The sequence below is a fragment of the Gopherus flavomarginatus genome, chromosome 3, assembly GCF_025201925.1.
Source record: "Gopherus flavomarginatus isolate rGopFla2 chromosome 3, rGopFla2.mat.asm, whole genome shotgun sequence".
Classification (NCBI taxonomy): Eukaryota; Metazoa; Chordata; order Testudines; family Testudinidae; genus Gopherus; species Gopherus flavomarginatus.
Window position 1 is genome coordinate 129,437,611 of NC_066619.1, and position 16,729 is coordinate 129,454,339.

The window sequence follows — 16,729 nt, forward strand, 5'->3', positions numbered from 1 at the left end:
GAGGATCAGGGCTCCGAGTCTCTTCTGTCATCCAGCTGTTATTTCCTGTGTAGAAAATTAGGATAAGGATGCATCGGAAGCAGATTCTAAAGAGAAAAGTGGTTAAACTGAAATAGTCAATTGCAAATAGAATAAAAGAGATTTAGTTTCTATTATTTTCTTACACTCCCACTATAAATGCCCCAAGGTTTTCCCATCCATAGTATTAAACATTTTAGAATAATGAGCACCAGTAACACTATGTAATGATACAAGTACTTGGTGAAATCTGCTGTCTGGTAAATTCAATGACTCTATTGACTTTGAAGGGATTACTCTGGATTTACACTGGTGTAACTGAGATGAGAATCTGGCCTAGTGTGAATAGTTATCACCGTAAGTCATTAATAATGTCTTAAAATCTAACACTTAGAGATTTGCCCAGAGGGAGGGCTGGAAATTCTCCTGCATCATTAATATGATAAAGTGTGTTGTGTACAGTAAACAAAATGAGGTGAGCTTTAAAATCTAATTCCATTGGTGTCAAGTATAAGGTAGCTGCTGTGGCTGATACAGATGATGTGGTTTTTTTAAAATTTCAACACTATGCATAGTGTTACGTGATTATTGTCAAGGGTGAGCAACATTTAAACAGACTGAAAGACAAGTCACTATGATCTATCATGGACACAAGGAGTGCAGCAATTTAAGCATGAACTTTTTTTTTTTAATACCCAGTGGAAGAATAATCATTTGTAGTTAGCATTCCAGATTAAAATTCTGTACATCCCTTATTCTAGGGTAGGACTGGATCCTGGGTGTAATCAACACCCTTTGTGCTTTATTCGGCCCTCCTGTGCAGGGCAGGCTTCTCTCTCTCACAGTCTTGGATACCTCTTGCTTGTCAACACCTCTGTGAGTTTCCTTAACGTTACCACCACCAAGTCCCCCATCACAACCTCGTGCAGTACTTCTAGTTAGTGTCCTTCAGCTTTGTCTCCAGGAAGAAGGTCTCTCAGCAGCCAGAGACCTACTTTCCTATGGGCTCTGCTAGACCCTCCCTACATTTTGCACTTCCTTTCTATGCTTTTAACGAGCCTCCCCAGCTGGTGGGATAATTAGCTCCTTGGCTCATCAATCCCCAGTCTGCTTAGGCAGTTTAGTACTCTCCGTCCCCATCAAGCCTTTCCCGGTGGAGCTAATTAATGCTTAAATGATCAGAGTGCTGGGTCAGCGACCGCTCTCAGCTTTCTGTCACACACCCTTATTTATATTTGAGACTATTGTCAGTAACCTAGTCCCAGATTTGGACCTTAGCATCCAAAATATGGGGGTTAGCATGAAAACCTCCAAGCTTAGTTACCAGCTTGGACCTGGTACTGCTGCCACCACCCAAAAAATTAGAGTGTTTTGGGGCACTCTGGTCCCCCCAAAAACCTTCCCTGGGGACCCCAAGACCCAAATCCCTTGAGTCTCACAACACCCTTCAGGCATTGGGAGCTCAGCCAAGAATGCAAATGCTTTTCAGAGACTGAGGGGACTGTCTAAAGAAAAGATTCTGTACTCCCTGGACTATCATAGCAGCGGGAGGCTGGGCTCCTCTCCCCCGCCACCCTTTAATGTCCTGCCTGGACTATCATAGCAGCGGGAGGCTGCGCTCCTCTCCCCTCCCCTCCACCCTTTAATGTCCTGCCTGGACTATCATAGCAGCTGAAGCCTGCCTCCCCCTCATTTTACTCACTAAAAAGTCAGTGTTTCTTATTCCTGCATTCTTTATTACTTCATCACACAAATGAGGGGACGCTGCCACTGTAGCCCAGGAGGGTTGGGGAAGGAGGGAAGCAACAGGTGGGGCTGTTGCAGGGGCACTCCCTAGAATGGCATGCAGCTCATCATTTCTGCAGGATCTCTGGAGCTCTGACCCAGAGTGGCTGTGCTCTCTGGCTCTCTAGTAGACTTGCCCCATATTCTAGGCAGGACTGACTCTATTTTTAGACAAAACATAAAGAATAGAATGACCTGGGGAGTCATTCTCATTTTTGTCCATGTGCCCCCGGCTGACCTCAGCAAGGCCAGCCAGGAGCACCCATGACAGCAGCAGATGGTACAAAAGGATTGATAACCGTCATCGCCACTTTCCAATTGCAAACGGTACAAAAATGATTGATAACCGTCATCTTAACGCCAATTTACAATGGCTGACAGTGCAATAGAGATGGTAACCATCTCTGCTACCTTGCAAAGGCAAATGAATGCTGCTGTGTTGCACTGCAGTACCGCCTCTGTCAGCAGCATCCAGTATACATATGGTGACAGTGACAAAAGGCAAAATGGGCTCCATGGTTGACATGCTATGGCAGCTGCCAGGGCAATCCAGGGAAAAAGGGCACGAAATGGTTGTCTGCCGTTGTTTTCCTGGAGGAAGGAATGAGTGACGACATTTACCCAGAATCACCCACGACACTGTTTTTGCACCATCATGCATTGGAATCTCAACTCAGAATTCCAAAGGGCGGGGGGAGACTGTGGGAACTATGGGATAGCTACGGGATAGCTACCCACAGAGCAATGCTCCAGAAATCAATGGTAGCCTTGGTACATGGACGCACACCACCAAATTAATGTGCTTAGTGTGGCTGCATGCACTTGACTTTGTACAATCTGTTTTACAAAACCGGTTTATGTAAAATCGGAATAATCTCATAGTGTAGACATACCCCGTGACTCCAAGATCTCTCTCTTGAGTGGTAACAGCTAATTTAGACCCTATCATTGTATATGTATAGTTTGGACTATGTTTTCCAATGTGAATTATCCCCAATACGCACAACGCTAAGGCTTGTCCAGTTGCTCCACTTCCCATAGATGCTTTGCTTCTTTTTGGGCAAAACTGAGATACCCTCACTAACGTTGGAAAGTACTTTGCACCACGCAGGGCTGCTATGCGTGAGTAAAGGGATCACAATTTAGTCCTTTGTAGCTCTCATGGTCTGTCAGTCTAGATCCTCCAAGGACAATTCTCCACTTCTCTCAGCTTCACACCATGGATTCTTTACACCCAAAGCGGTATTGAGCTAGTGATGCTGGTTAGCTGGGAAACCATCCCCCCTAACTTTCTCTTTCTAGTCTCCTTGCTGAACTTCCACTGTTTCCTCCACCCTCGAATCATGTAGCAAATGCTTTAATTCTGTCTGCCCTTGAAAGTTCATTGAACCCAAATATAAATCCATTAAATAGTCCCAACAAACTTGTTAGGTTAAAGTAATCATAGAACATTTACAACACCTATAATGGGCCTAATTCATTCTTAGCAGAACGGATTTCAGTCTAGTTACATCAGGGATTAATTTTCCCCAGTGGATTAAATATTTTTAATGATTCAATTTTCACAGAACCAAAGTACAGGCCTAATCCAGCTCTCACTGATGTGAGCAGCAAAACTTGCACTGACTGCAGTGGACGCAGAATTGGCTTCGGTGACTACTCCACGGTATCTAGCAATGCCGTCATACCAACTCTTGGGATTTGTAGAGCAAATTTCACAGTATTTGTTGTTTTTCCTTAAAGCCCCAGCTCTGACTGAGCTAGCAGCTAAGACTAGAAGGATAGCTGCTGTGGAGGTAGGGGCTAGCTCCTCTGAGTATGAGCCTGAGGGTACGTCTACACTACGGGATAAATTCGATTTAACATAAACTGGTTTTATAAAACAGATAGTATAAAGTCGATTGTGCGTGGCCATACTAGGCACATTAATTCGGTGGTGTGCATCCATGGTCAGAGGCTAGTGTTGATTTCTGGAGCGTTGCACTGTGGGTAGCTATCCCATAGTTCCCGCAGTCTCCCCTGCCCCTTGGAATTCTGGTTAGAGAGCCCAGTGCCTGATGGGCAAAAATCATTGTTGTGGGTGGTTCTGGGTACAGCCTCACCCCTCCCTAAGTGAAAGCAGCAGACAACCATTTCGCGCCTTTTTTCCTGGGTGAACTGTGCAGACGCCATAGCACTGCAAGCATGGACCCCGCTCAGATCAACACCGCGATCGTGAACATTGTAAACACCTCACGCATTCTCGTGCAGTCTATGGTGAACCATGAACTGCAAAGCCAGGCGAGGAGGAGGAGGCGGCTACGGCAGCGCAGCGACGAGAGTGATGAGGACATGGAAACTGAATTCTCCTTAACCGCGGGCCCCTGCGCTTTGGAGCGCCTGCTGGTAATGGGGCAGGTTCTACCCATTGAACGCCGATTTTGGGCCCGAGAAACAAGCACAGACTGGTGGGACCACATAGTTTTGCAGGTGTGGGACGATTCGAAGTGGCTGTGAAACTTTTGCATGCGTAAGAGCACTTTCATGGAACTTTGTGACTTGCTTTCCCCTGCCCTGAAACGCCATAATACCAGGATGAGAGCAGCCCTCACAGTGGAGAAGCGAGTGGCAATAGCCCTGTGGAAGCTTGCAACGCCAGACAGCTACCGGTCAGTCGGGAATCAGTTTGGAGTGGGAAAATCTACTGCGGGGGCTGCTGTGATGCAAGTAGCCAAAGCAATCACTAAACTGCTGCTACAAAAGGTTGTGACTCTAGGAAACGTGCAGGTCATAGTGGATGGCTTTGCTGCAATGGGATTCCCTAACTGTGGGGGGGGGGGGTCGATAGATGGAACCCATATCCCTATCTTGGCACCGGCGCACCAGGCCACCCAGTATGTAAACCACAAGGGGTACTTTTCCATGGTGCTGCAAGCAATGGTGGATCACAAGGGACGTTTCACCAACATCCACGTGGGATGGCCAGGAAGGGTTCATGACGCTCACGTCTTCAGAAGCACTGCTCTCTCTGTTCAAAATGCTGCAGCAAGGAATTTACTTCCCAGACCAGAAAATAACTGTTGGGGATGTTGAAATGCCTGTAGTTATCCTGGGGGAACCAGCCTACCCCTTGATGCCATGGCTCATGAAGCCATACACAGGCAGCCTGGACAGTGGTCAGGAGCTGTTCAACTACAGGCTGAGCAAGTGCAGAATGGTGGTAGAATGTGCATTTTGGCCATTTAAAGGCGCACTGGTGCACATTACTGACGTGCTCAGACCTCAGCCAAACCAATGTCCCCTTTGTTCTTGCTGCTTGGTGTGTGCTCCACAATCTCTATGAGAGTAAGAGGGAGACCTTTATGGAGGAGTGGGAGGCTGAGGCAAATCACCTGGCCGCTGATTACGCGCAGCCAGACACCAGGGCGATTAGAAGAGAACACCGGGAAGCGGTGCGCATCAGAGAAGCTTTGAAAACGAGTTTCATCATGGGCCAGGGTACGATGTGACTGCTGTGTTTCTTTCCCCTTCCTGAACCTCCCCTTGATTGACTCATTCCCTGTAAGCAACCCACCCTCCCCCTTCGATTACAGCTTGCTTAAGAAAATAAAGTCACTATCGTTTAAAAATCATGTATTCTTTATTAAAAAGCTCATTATAAAAAGAGGGAGAGAACTGGCAAGGGTGAGGTTTGGGAGGAGGATAGGAGGGAAGGAAAAGGCCACTAAAATCATTTCAATGTAATGACAGCCTTTTGGTTGGGCTGTCCACGGGGGTGGAGTGGGTGGGTGCACACAGCCTTCCCCCACGCGTTCTTACACATCTGGGTGAGGAAGATATGGAGTATGGTGAGTACTGAGGGTGGTGACACAGGGGCTGCAGCGGCACTCTGTGACCTCGCTGCTCTTCCTGAAGCTCCACCAGACGTCGGAGGATGTCAGTTTGATCATGCAGCAGCCCCAGCATTTCATTCAGCCACTGCTGATCTTCCTGCCTACACCTCTGATCTTCCTGGCGCCATCTCTCATCTCGAGCGTCTCTCCTGTCCTCATGTTCACTGGCATCTTTCCTGTAATTTGATACCACGTCCTTCCACTGATTCAGATGAGCTCTTTCATTGTGGGTTACTTCCATGATTTCCGAGAACATTTCATCTCGCGTCCTCTTCTTCCTCCGCCTTATCTGAGCTAGCCTTCGGGATGGAGTAGGGAGGCTTGAAAAATGTGCAGCTACATGAGGGAGGTAAAAAAGGGAGAGAAGTATTTAAAAAGATACATTTTACAGAACAATGGTTATACTCTTTCGCAGTGAACAACACTATTCACCTTACACAGCACATGTGATTTCACTACAAGGTCGCATTTTGCATCTTAAGTTTGAGTGCCTGGGCTCTGGTGTTACATATCTCACAGATGCAGGTCCGGGCATCAGAATTCAGCTTGCATGCGGCCATGGTAAGCCATTGCCTTTCGGCTTCAGCAGCCTTCACTTCCATTCACAGAATCCACCCCCACCCCCCCTCCAATTCTCTAGGATGATCGCTTTACTCCCTCCCCCCACCCCATGGCTGGTATCATGGAAGATCACTGCTAATCACTCCCCTTCCCCCCACCGCATGGCTGGTAGCTGGGAAGATTCCTGCTAGCCAAACACGAGAAAGCTCAGCGCTATCCTTCCTCCCCTCCCCCTGCTTGGCTACATGCAAGGAAGGATTTCTTGTAAGCAACAGGCAAACACCCCTGTAGGAAAAAGGCCATCTCTGTCCCCTTAATTAAATTCCTGAATTTCAACCAGATTATCATGAACTATATCACTCTGCTGAGGATAACAGAGCGAGATAAAGAACGGATGTTTCTTGAATGCCTGCAATCACCGGGACCATACGCAGCTAGGCTTTGTCATGCAAAGATACCCGATTACTTGCTACATGCATGGCGTGGTAAAGTGTCCTACCATGGTGGATGGAACAAGGCTGCCTTGCCCAGAAACCTTATGCAAAGGCTTTTGGAGTACCTCCAGGAGCGCTTCATGGAGATGTCCCTGGAGGATTTCCGCTCCATCGCCAGACATGTTAACAAACTTTTCCAGTAACTGTACTGCCCGCGAATGCATCCCAAGCCCTCAGGGCAAATCAATCATTAAAAAAAGCTTCCTTTTAAACTATGTTTTTTATTTACAAAGGTACACTCACCAAAGGTACACTCACCAAAGGTCGCTTCCATGGCTTCACTGTCTGGGCTAGTGGCTTGGGAGGGCTGGGATGGTGATTCCGTCTGGGTCAGAAAAAGCTCCTGGCTGTTGGGGCTAACAGAGTGCTGTGTGTTCTCTTCAAGCTCGTCCTCCTCTTCCTCCTCCTCACCTTCCCTGTCCGCATAATCCTCAGGCATAGCTGAGATTACAACCCCCACTACGGAATCCAAGGACTGGGGGGGAGGGGTAGTGGTGGCACAGCCCCCTAAAATTGCATGCAGCTCAGCGTAGAAGCGACATGTTTTCAGCCCTGCCCCAGACCTTCCGTTTGCCTCTTTGGTTTTCTGGTAGGCTTGTCTGAGCTCCTTCACTTTCACTCTGCACTGCACTGAGTCCATGGTGTGGCCTCTCTCCTTCATGGTCTTCGAAATTTTTTCAAAAGTTTTTTCATTTTGTCTTTTTGAACGGAGTTCTGTTAGCACTGAATCCTCTCCCCATATAGCGATCAGATCCTGTACTTCCCGTGTGATCCATGCTGGAGCTCTTTTTCTATTCTCAGGAGACTGCATTGTTACCTGTGCTGATGAGCTCTGCGTGGTCACCTGTGCTGATCACAGCTCCACGCTGGCCAAACAGGAAATGAAATTCAAAAGTTCGCGGGGCTTTTCCTGTCTACCTGGCCAGTGCATCCAAGTTCAGATAGCTGTCCAGAGCGGTCAGTAGTGCACTGTGGGATACGGCCCGGAGGCCAATACCGTCGATTTGCGGCCACACTAACCCTAATCCGATATAATAATAACGATTTTAGCGTTACTCCTCTAGTTGAGGAGGAGTACAGAAACCGATTTAAAGAGCCCTTTATATCGATTTATAGGGCATCGTAGTGTGGACAGGTGCGGCGTTAAATCGGTTTAACGCTGCTAAAATCGGTATAAACACGTAGTGTAGACCAGGCCTGAAGTTCAGGCTAGGTATATATCACCTCCCACTGCTCATGCTGCCACGGCTATAATTCTATTCTTAGCCTGCTAACTCAATCAAACCTTGCATGGTACATCTGCTTGAGCTCGGAATTACACCCCGAAGTTGACATACTCTGAATCACTGACGTGCTTTGGAAAATCTCACCCTTCACCGGCCTGCACATGGGTTTAGGAGCCCCACTTTAGATCCCTATCACCGAAATGTTTTGCCTCTGTTCACACTAATTCGGTTCATGTATGAAAGCCCATATTTGTAAAGGTATTTAGGCGCTGATGTGTTCACATTGCAATGCTTAACTGATTTAGAAGCCTAATCTCATTTTCAAAAGTGATTTAGGCACTTCAGAGCCTAAAACCCACCTACTCAATAAGCTGATCATAGCAACACCTCATACCTTTAAAAATCTAGTAAAAGTCAAGTTTGCTTTTGTTTTGAAGTGACAAAGGTTTTATGATACAGTACTAAGAAAAGTATTAACAAAGATCCAATTTTAGCCCAGTGCTGAAAACACTTAGTCATGTTTATCTCTCAGCACAGGAGTAGTTCCCATGCAGTCAAATGGGATTATTCACATGAGCAAAGTTACATAGCTACACAAGTGTTTGCCGGATTAGGGCTTTAATTGTCAATTAAATTATTTACGTATTGTCTACGGGAGTTTGAACGATTCAAGTGACACTACTAGTAGTAGCATTTAAAACACTGCATTTATAGTTTACTTAATTATAAATCTTCATCTGAAGTTGCAGTAGCTCAAGTTTGTTTTACAAAGCCGCAACTGGATGTAAATCCATGGGGAGTGGTTTAAATCACTGATATAAAGCCCTCTACCCAGCTTCAGTCCCCAAACTCCTCTCAGCCTTCCACTGCTACTCCTGGTCCTGCTGCTGCATTGTACCATAGAGGATCCAAGCAAAGGAAAACCGAAACAAGTGTGTCCCATTTAAGAAGGTCTCACGGAAGGAGCATTCTTAATAGAATTTATAAAGGCTCTTTCCTCAGGGCTCCCAGACTTAGACTTAGTTAGCAAACAAAAGTCTCTGGACCCAATCTGGGAGTTCAGGGGAGAAGCCCACAACATGCATAACTCCTAGTCCCCTCTCTTCTGTTCAGCTTCCTGTTCCTGCTTAACCGCCCAGCCCCAGGGCAGAGCAGGAGGCTTCCTTGGCTGATTGTAGACTCCAGCCTGTCCCTTAAAGGGTTAGGACTTAGGACACTCCTTCACGTGCACCCTCTTCGCCTCTTCCCTTCCCTGTCACTTGCCTCTGGAGGAGTTCTCAGCTCAGTGAGTGGCCTGCTGCCTGCTCATAGCCTCGGGACAGTAAACTCTCAGTCCCAGCCAAAACCATACTGTTGGGAAGTACCATATGCCATAGCTGGTGTAACCCCGAAGCTAAGCCAGAAGCGTTCAAGCTGAGAATGAATCCTGCACTCCGGGCATCTGGCATCCTCCCAACATGTCGTTTCTTACATCCATGTATTTATTTCCTAATGTCTAATATCATATGGAACTGCAAGTGACAGCCAGCGAGGGTGCTAGTCAGTCACAGCACTCCCCCAGTTCTCTCCCCCAGCTCCCCACAAGTTATTCAATTCCCTGCACTCTGGTTGTGAGGGCCTGATTTGCATAATCAGTGATTATGCAAATCCCTGCCCTCTGATTTGCTGACGGTCACTATTACCCAGTCAAATTACAGAGCTTTGCACTGTTTTTGAGCCATCTGTGAAAATGTAAATCTTGGTACTCTGGCTATCTTAATCCCTTCACTCCAGCGGGCAGAAGTTGCTGCTCTAAGTAGAAGTGATTCAGTCATTGCCTAAGCCAGAGGTGAGCAAACTACAGCCCGCGGGACCATCCTGCCCGGGAGGCTGCCCCTAGCCCCTACTCTGCTGTCCCCCTCCCTCGCAGCCTCAGCTCGCCCCGCCGCTGGTGCAATGCTCTGGGCAGCCGGGCTGCGAGCTCCTCGGGCTCTTTCCCTTCCCTCCCCTCTTCCACTGCTGCAGCAGTGTGGCCTGGCTCCAGCTGGGCGGTGCGGCTGTAGCACTGCCAGCCACCGGTGCTCCAGGCAGAGCGGTAAGGGGGCAGGGAGCAGGGGGGTTGGATAGAGGGCAGGGGAGTTCAGGGTGGTGGTCAGAGGGTGGAGGTGTGGATAGGGGCAGGGCGGTCGGGGGAAGGGAACAGGGGTTGAATGGGGGCAGGGGTCCTGGGGGGCAGTCAGGAAGGAGGGAGGTTGGAGAGGGGGGTGGGAGGCAGTCAGGGGCAGGGATTCCAGGGGCAGTCAGGGGACAGGGAGAAGGGGTGGTTGGATGGGGCAGGAGTCCCGGGGGGGTGGGGCTCGTCAGGAATGAGAAAAGGGGTTGGATGGGGCAGTGGAGGTCCGGGGGTGGTCAGGGGACAGACAGTGGGTGGTGGCGGATGGGACAGGAGTCCTGGGGGGGGGCATGACCCTCTCCCCTAACCGGCCCTCCATACAATTTACGAAACCCAATGTGGTCCTCAGGCCAAAAAGTTTGCCCGCCCCTGTCTAAACAGTAAATACATTCTTGTAAGACTAATACCTATTTTGAACAAAACTAACATCCAGGTGAGCTGGTTGGGTTCCAGCTATGAGCTTGTCAGTTCTTCGCTAATGCCTGTGGCCTTGGCCAGAGCTGGGACTTTGCCAGGCAATCCTTGTTCAGTTACTAATGAGATGATTCTCTAGGATAGATGCATCTTGCCAATCTGCAAAATCCTGGCTGTCAAACCCAGTTGATGCAGTCTCATCTCTGTCATTAGCACATGCTGATTATCATCCACCCCTTCTCTTCCTTTCCTGAAACAGCTTCTACTATCTGGCGGTACAGAGGATAATTCCCTAACAGACTTGTCAGACTGCGTTGCAGAGGTGTTGCTAGTTTTATGGCTAGGAAGGTTTCCATCACTGCGAAATGTGATAAATGCAACATGTGTACATTAGCATCTGGGGAACGTTCGGTGTTGAATCCAAAGGAAGGGGTTTGTTACTCTGAATAAGAGACACAGCTAGATTAAATCTGCTGCTAGATGATGAAGTAATTAGTGTTTCCAAGTGTGTCCTAATTTCAGACACAAGAATGGAAACACAACAAGATGTGCCGAAAATGATGGGTTATGTTTTTGAAAAAAGATTTTTGAATTGAGTCCGATAGGAAGAGGCATTTTCCCATCTCCCAGAGTGAAATGATCACCTAGTCAGTAAGAGCAATTTGTGCAAAGATGCAAAAGGAAATTTCCTTCAAGGGATGATTACGTTAAGGGGACTTCAGACAACTCTTAGTGCTTTTGTGAAGCTAATTGAGTATGGAAATAGGAATATGTGGAGGCTGATTGAAAGAGGTGCTTATTTTGCTAGCACTGAATTCACTTTCTGAGCTAAGCAGAGTTTTGTAATATTCTCTTTGCTCTCAAGTAGATGCCAATTGATGCTCTTTGACTTTGGTCACTGGCTCTTTTAGTGTCTTGTCAATGTTTTACCAGCATTTCCCGTCATGTTTTAACTTTTTTGGCATCATTTTGATTTAACAGTGTGAGGGTTAAAAAATTTTTTTTTAAAGTACTTAGCTGGCGTTTTGTTGAAATGAACTGGTTTCAATCATTAAAAATATTTGACATGCTTACCATGATAAAGGACTTTGGAGAAAAGCATATCAATTAAAGAACTCCCCAGTTCCCTGCACCTGATTTATAAACGGATGGCAGATCGCCTGTGCACAGATGGCACTCAAACCGCAGTAACATTGATGGAAAAACAGGCAGGCTTAGCCGCTCTTCTGACAGTAGCCGATTGAATTGCATTCTAACGCTGTTGAAGGGAGAGGGTCATATTATCTCCTGCATATGTAAAATGCTCACATTCAAGACTGGAAGCTGAATTGCCTCCTGATTCTTTCAGCTGCTTGGGTGGTTAGCAATCTCCCTTGGAGAACTAGTTTGACCTGGAAACCTCTGGCTACCCCCTATAACTCCCCAGATGTGATCATCTCAGAAGATCCAGCAGAGGCCCAAGCCATCTCGATGGTGGCTATGTGACCCATTCTGCCTCCCAGCTTCTGTGGAAACACAGGTCCTGCAGAACCATGTTCCTACCGGTCCTGCAGCCCCAATAAACCCTGTTTATTTGGACTGACATTGTGAAGGGAAGGAGGAGGCAGTGATGTGGTTATTTCATCTTAGCCCAGGAATCCCCATCAGGGCAGAGTGAGAAGCAAGTAGACAAGTCTCCTGATTTTTATCCTGAATCTTTCTTCAAAGCAGGTATCCATGGTCTCTTGATTCCTGAAATGCAACTTGTGAGGGTCATAGAATATCAGGGTTGGAAGGGACCTCAGGAGGTCATCTAGTCCAACCCCCTGCTCAAAGCAGGACCAACCCCCAACTAAATCCCCAAATGACCCTCTCAAAGACTGAACTCGCAACCCTGGGTTTAGCAGACCAATGCTCAAACCACTGAGCTATCCCTCTCCCATGAATGGCACTGGCACTGAAAACACAGGCTGATCTAGGGACCTGAAAATGGACCTCGAGGGAAGGCTGAAAATGGAGCAGGCGGCAGCCCATGCACCTTTCTCAGAACACTTTTCAAAAAGATTAAGATGTAAAAAAAAAAAAAAAAGAGAATAAGAAACCTCCCCGTGCGAGTTTGTATTTAATAATTTGCATTCTCACTGAGCAAAATTTGGCAGAGGCCAATAAAGATGCACCAGATCCACAGGGCCCTGACTGCTCATCAAACACACAGACGTACAAAAAAAAAGATTTGAAGAGCCAGCATCACTGCTGAAAAGAAAGCCAAACCACGTTACCCATTCCCATACTCACCATGATGGAGTGCCCGTTTCTTCCTCCTATGGCCATGTCAACAGTGTCTCTGCTAGATAAAATCTAAGTCTGGATGTGTTGTTACATAGCACTCACAGAAGCTATTTTTTTTGTTTCAGTTGTTAGCTCTTCAGGGCAGACCCTTGTATTGATGCCAGGGCCATAATAGAGGGCTGCGTGTTTGGTTTCTGACACATGCCGAGCTGGCAGCTGGCGTGAAAGGCAGGCGTGCAGTCTCTGTCCCTGAACTTGTAGCTGTTTTACAGGGTACTGCCACTAACCCTACCTGTGACTGGTAATTTCTCTACGCTGCTCCTCCTCCTTCTCGCCATTGTTTTAGTAGTTTCATATCGACAAAAGCTTCCTCTTGACAGGGCCCATTTCATGCTGCAAGCAGGAGACCATGAGCACTGTGACATCAGAGGCAACTCAGCTATTCCTCACTCTTTTTCTTCCTCCTGGAACCCTGACTCTGCTGCCTGCCTTGGTCATCGCTCCGCTTGCCAGTGCCCACCTGGTGCTGAAGGCAGAGGAATCTCTCTTCCTGCAGCACCGAATGGGCACTGTTTAGATGAACTAGACAGTTCTGACTGGGCAAAGGTGACCGGTTTTGTTTGAGCCAGATACAGTGTGGAGGGAAGGAGCCACAACGCAAATCTCCAGCTTCGCGCCTACTTGGCCAATTCAGCCCTTGACCTGAAGCAGCCCCAGTTACTCGTCCTGAACCACCAGCACCCACCGACTCTGTGAAAGTCACCTGCATTTTCATTCGATGACACACCAATGGGATTAAAGTATGCAAATTAACAGGAGAGAGCAAATGATGACTAGCTGAGTGACCCCTGATTTGACAGTGCTTGTCTGTCTGCAGCAAAAAACCACTGTGTGGAAATCTGACTTTTCTGGTTTTCTGATTGTCTTGTCTGTGCCTGTGAAGGATCAGCTCCTTGAATCCACCAGCCTCTGGCCACACAGGCTCTGCCTGCCAGCCCTCCTTGTGCTCTCTGCAGAGGTTAGCGATAGGCCTACACCAACCCCAGAGTCCTACACACATTCCCTGTAGTGCCCGGTCCTTGATCCGTTCAGCACTCCCAGAACTCTCAGGTTCACTCCTCCCAAAGGAACAGAGCACACCTGCTTGCATGAGTCAACTCAGGACCAGCATTCTGTTTAACACACCACACTGCTATAACAGAGCGGAAACAAGAACACGTTTATTATCAAAGAACAGAGGCTCAACTAATTTGAGAGTGAGAATATTGGAAACAAGTGGTTACATATGAAACAAAACTATAGCAGGCTTCCTAGAGCTTAAACTTTACTTGTCTCCTGCAAGCTGGTGTACCTCAAGCCCTTCTGCCAGAGCTTTCAGTAGTCCCACTGGTTTCAAAGCAGAACCAACACGAAATAATCATCCCAGCCAGGATTGTCTCAAGCTGGGTCTTAAAAACCTATAGTTTCAAAAGCTCGTTGTTTTACCCCTAAACAGGCTAACCTCGGCTGGTTTTGTTTTTTCCTAGCCCCCTGCAATCTGTTGATTAGCATGTTGCTCAGACTGTAAATGGACATCTACCATGAGCCAGACAATATTCACTTTGCAAATGACCAGCCAGAGCGAGGTAAGTGTCTCTTCCCCCACTGCCTGACAGGAGGATGTGGATCACCTCTTGTTGACTTGCGTTTGCTCACAGCCCTGGAGAACATAACTAGGGCCCTACCAAATTCACGGACCAATTTCACAGTCACAGGATTTTAAAAATTGTAAATTTCATGCTTTCAGCTATTTAAATCTGAAATGTCACAGTGCTGTTATTGTAGGGGTCCTGACCCAAAAAGGAGTTGTGGCGAGATTGCAAGGTTATTGGTGGGGGGAAGGGGCTGTGGTATTGCTACCCTTACTTTTGCGCTGCCGCAGGTGGCGGCACTGCCTTCAGAGCTGGGTGGCCAGAGATTGACGGCTGCTGCCTGAGACCCCAGCTCTGAAGCCAGAGCCGCCACCAGCAGCAGCAAGGATGGCATGGTATGGTATTGCCACCCTTACTTCTGTGCTGCTACTTGCAAAGCTGGGCCCTCAGTCAGCAGCCACCACTTTCCAGCCGCCCAGCTCTGAAGGCAGCAGCACGGAAGTAAGACTGGAATAGTATGGTATTGCTACCCTTACTTCTGTGCTACAGCTGGTGGGGCATTGCCTTCACAGCTGGGCGTCAAGCCACAGCCTCCCCTCTCCAGCCATCCAGCTCTGAAGGCAGCGCAGAAGTAAGGGTGGTAATACAACAGTCCCCCCCTAAAATAACCCTTGTGATCCCGCTGCAACTTTCTTTTGGGTCAGGACCCCCCAATTTGAGAAACTCTGGCATTCCCTGTGAAACTGGTACAGTATAGGGTAAAAGCACACAAAAGACCAGATTTCAAGGTCCATGACATGTTTTTCATGGCCATGAATTTGCTAGGGCCCTATGCATAACGCTTCACATGTTTTCCACAAATACATCTTACAGTGATTGTGATGACCAGTGTGACATAGGCTTTTGAAACAGGTCTTGCATGGCTCTCCTGCGTGAAGCGGTAGATAGATACCAGACCCAGGAGATGCCTGGAACACTTATGTACCCCTGTGACCTCTGCCTGTTGACACCAAGAGGTCTTTGGGTCACGGCGATCTATTGTGTTTCCACGGATGGTTGTTAACTTTCACTCCAATCTCATCTTTTTCTCAGTCCTTTTCGGCATTTGTTTTTCTGCCCTTCCAACATTTCCCTTTTCCTCTTTTTATTTTCTTCTTCCCCATCCCTCATTGTCCCTATTTCTCCATCTTCCTGCCAAATCCACTTATTCCATCTTCCTGCTGGGATGTCTTCCCTGGGATGTCTTCAGACAGGAGCTCAGCCCAAGTTTCTCTTTCCCAACTGCGCCTCTTCCCTCTCCTGGGCTCCCTCTCACTTTCTTTAGTGTCTTTCCCCCTTCTGTTTTCACCTTCAGTTCTCTCGGGATAGGCCTCCCCTTGTCATCCTTTCCACTTCCCAGTCCCTTTCCGCACCTCTTTCCTCACCCAGAAGGTCTCCTTTTCTCTACTCAGTGTCTCCCTGGCTATCCGCCACCCCACTGAAATCTCACTTCTTCACATACATCCATGGATTCCAAAGCCAGAAGGGACCGTTATGGTCACCTAGCCCAGTGGTGCCCAGCCTTATTACACAGGAGGGCCCTATAAATCTAACCACAACCTTGTGTGGGCCAAACAGATTCTACGTATTTTAATAAGATTTAAGGTCACCTATCTTGATTCATATTCCAAGTTCAGCTTGTTTCATATAGAGTTAGATAGGTTGTTTCTGTTGTGGAAGTGGAAAAAAAGCGCAGACATCTTAGTCTTCTAGGAAGAGCAAGAGTCACGCTAACTCTAACAGCTAATAACGCGAGACTTGCCTGGACAAGTGAAAAAGAACTGTAGGAGGTTGTTTTGACCTTGTATTAGATAAGAATGGAAGGCAGACTATAGCAAGAACTGCTGAGAAAAGTGAGCTATCAGGAAGGAATATGTAGAAACAAAACGCAGTTGTTGATCATTAGTGTATGTAACAAAAGGTATAAACGCTTGCCTTCATTGTTTATCTTTTGGGAGACCTGTCATTGTGCACTCTCCCCCTTGCAATATTGCTTGAGAATAAACTGCTTCTGACATGTTGCAACCAACCCAAGAGTGAAGACTGTGTTATTCTCCCACATTGCGTACAATATTGTCTGTTTACACACTTGTGTAAACTAAAATGAGGTAAACATGATGACAAAACACTAACAAATCTGCCATTAGTATTTGTGCTCAAGATGGCTGGTACTTACACAGGTGCCTGAATGAGGCTAGATGCTCTGTTCATTTAGTAACCCCATGAGCATTCATTTTTCTTAGCTTACAAACCTGAAAAAAGTGCTCAT

The 16,729-nt window shown here is 47.4% G+C and overlaps 1 protein-coding gene across 1 annotated transcript in view; it reads right to left on the reverse strand.

The window, feature by feature from the left end:
- Nucleotides 1-5,477: 5,477 nt before the first annotated feature.
- The window catches only part of LOC127047344 (putative protein FAM47C), a 30,481-nt gene continuing 19,229 nt past the window's right edge, over nt 5,478-16,729 (reverse strand). Inside the window, exon 3 of the mRNA XM_050945464.1 lies at nt 5,478-6,011. Within this exon, the coding sequence (XP_050801421.1) occupies nt 5,970-6,011 (42 nt within the window). The 3' untranslated portion in view covers nt 5,478-5,969. The remainder of the gene's footprint in view (nt 6,012-16,729) is intronic.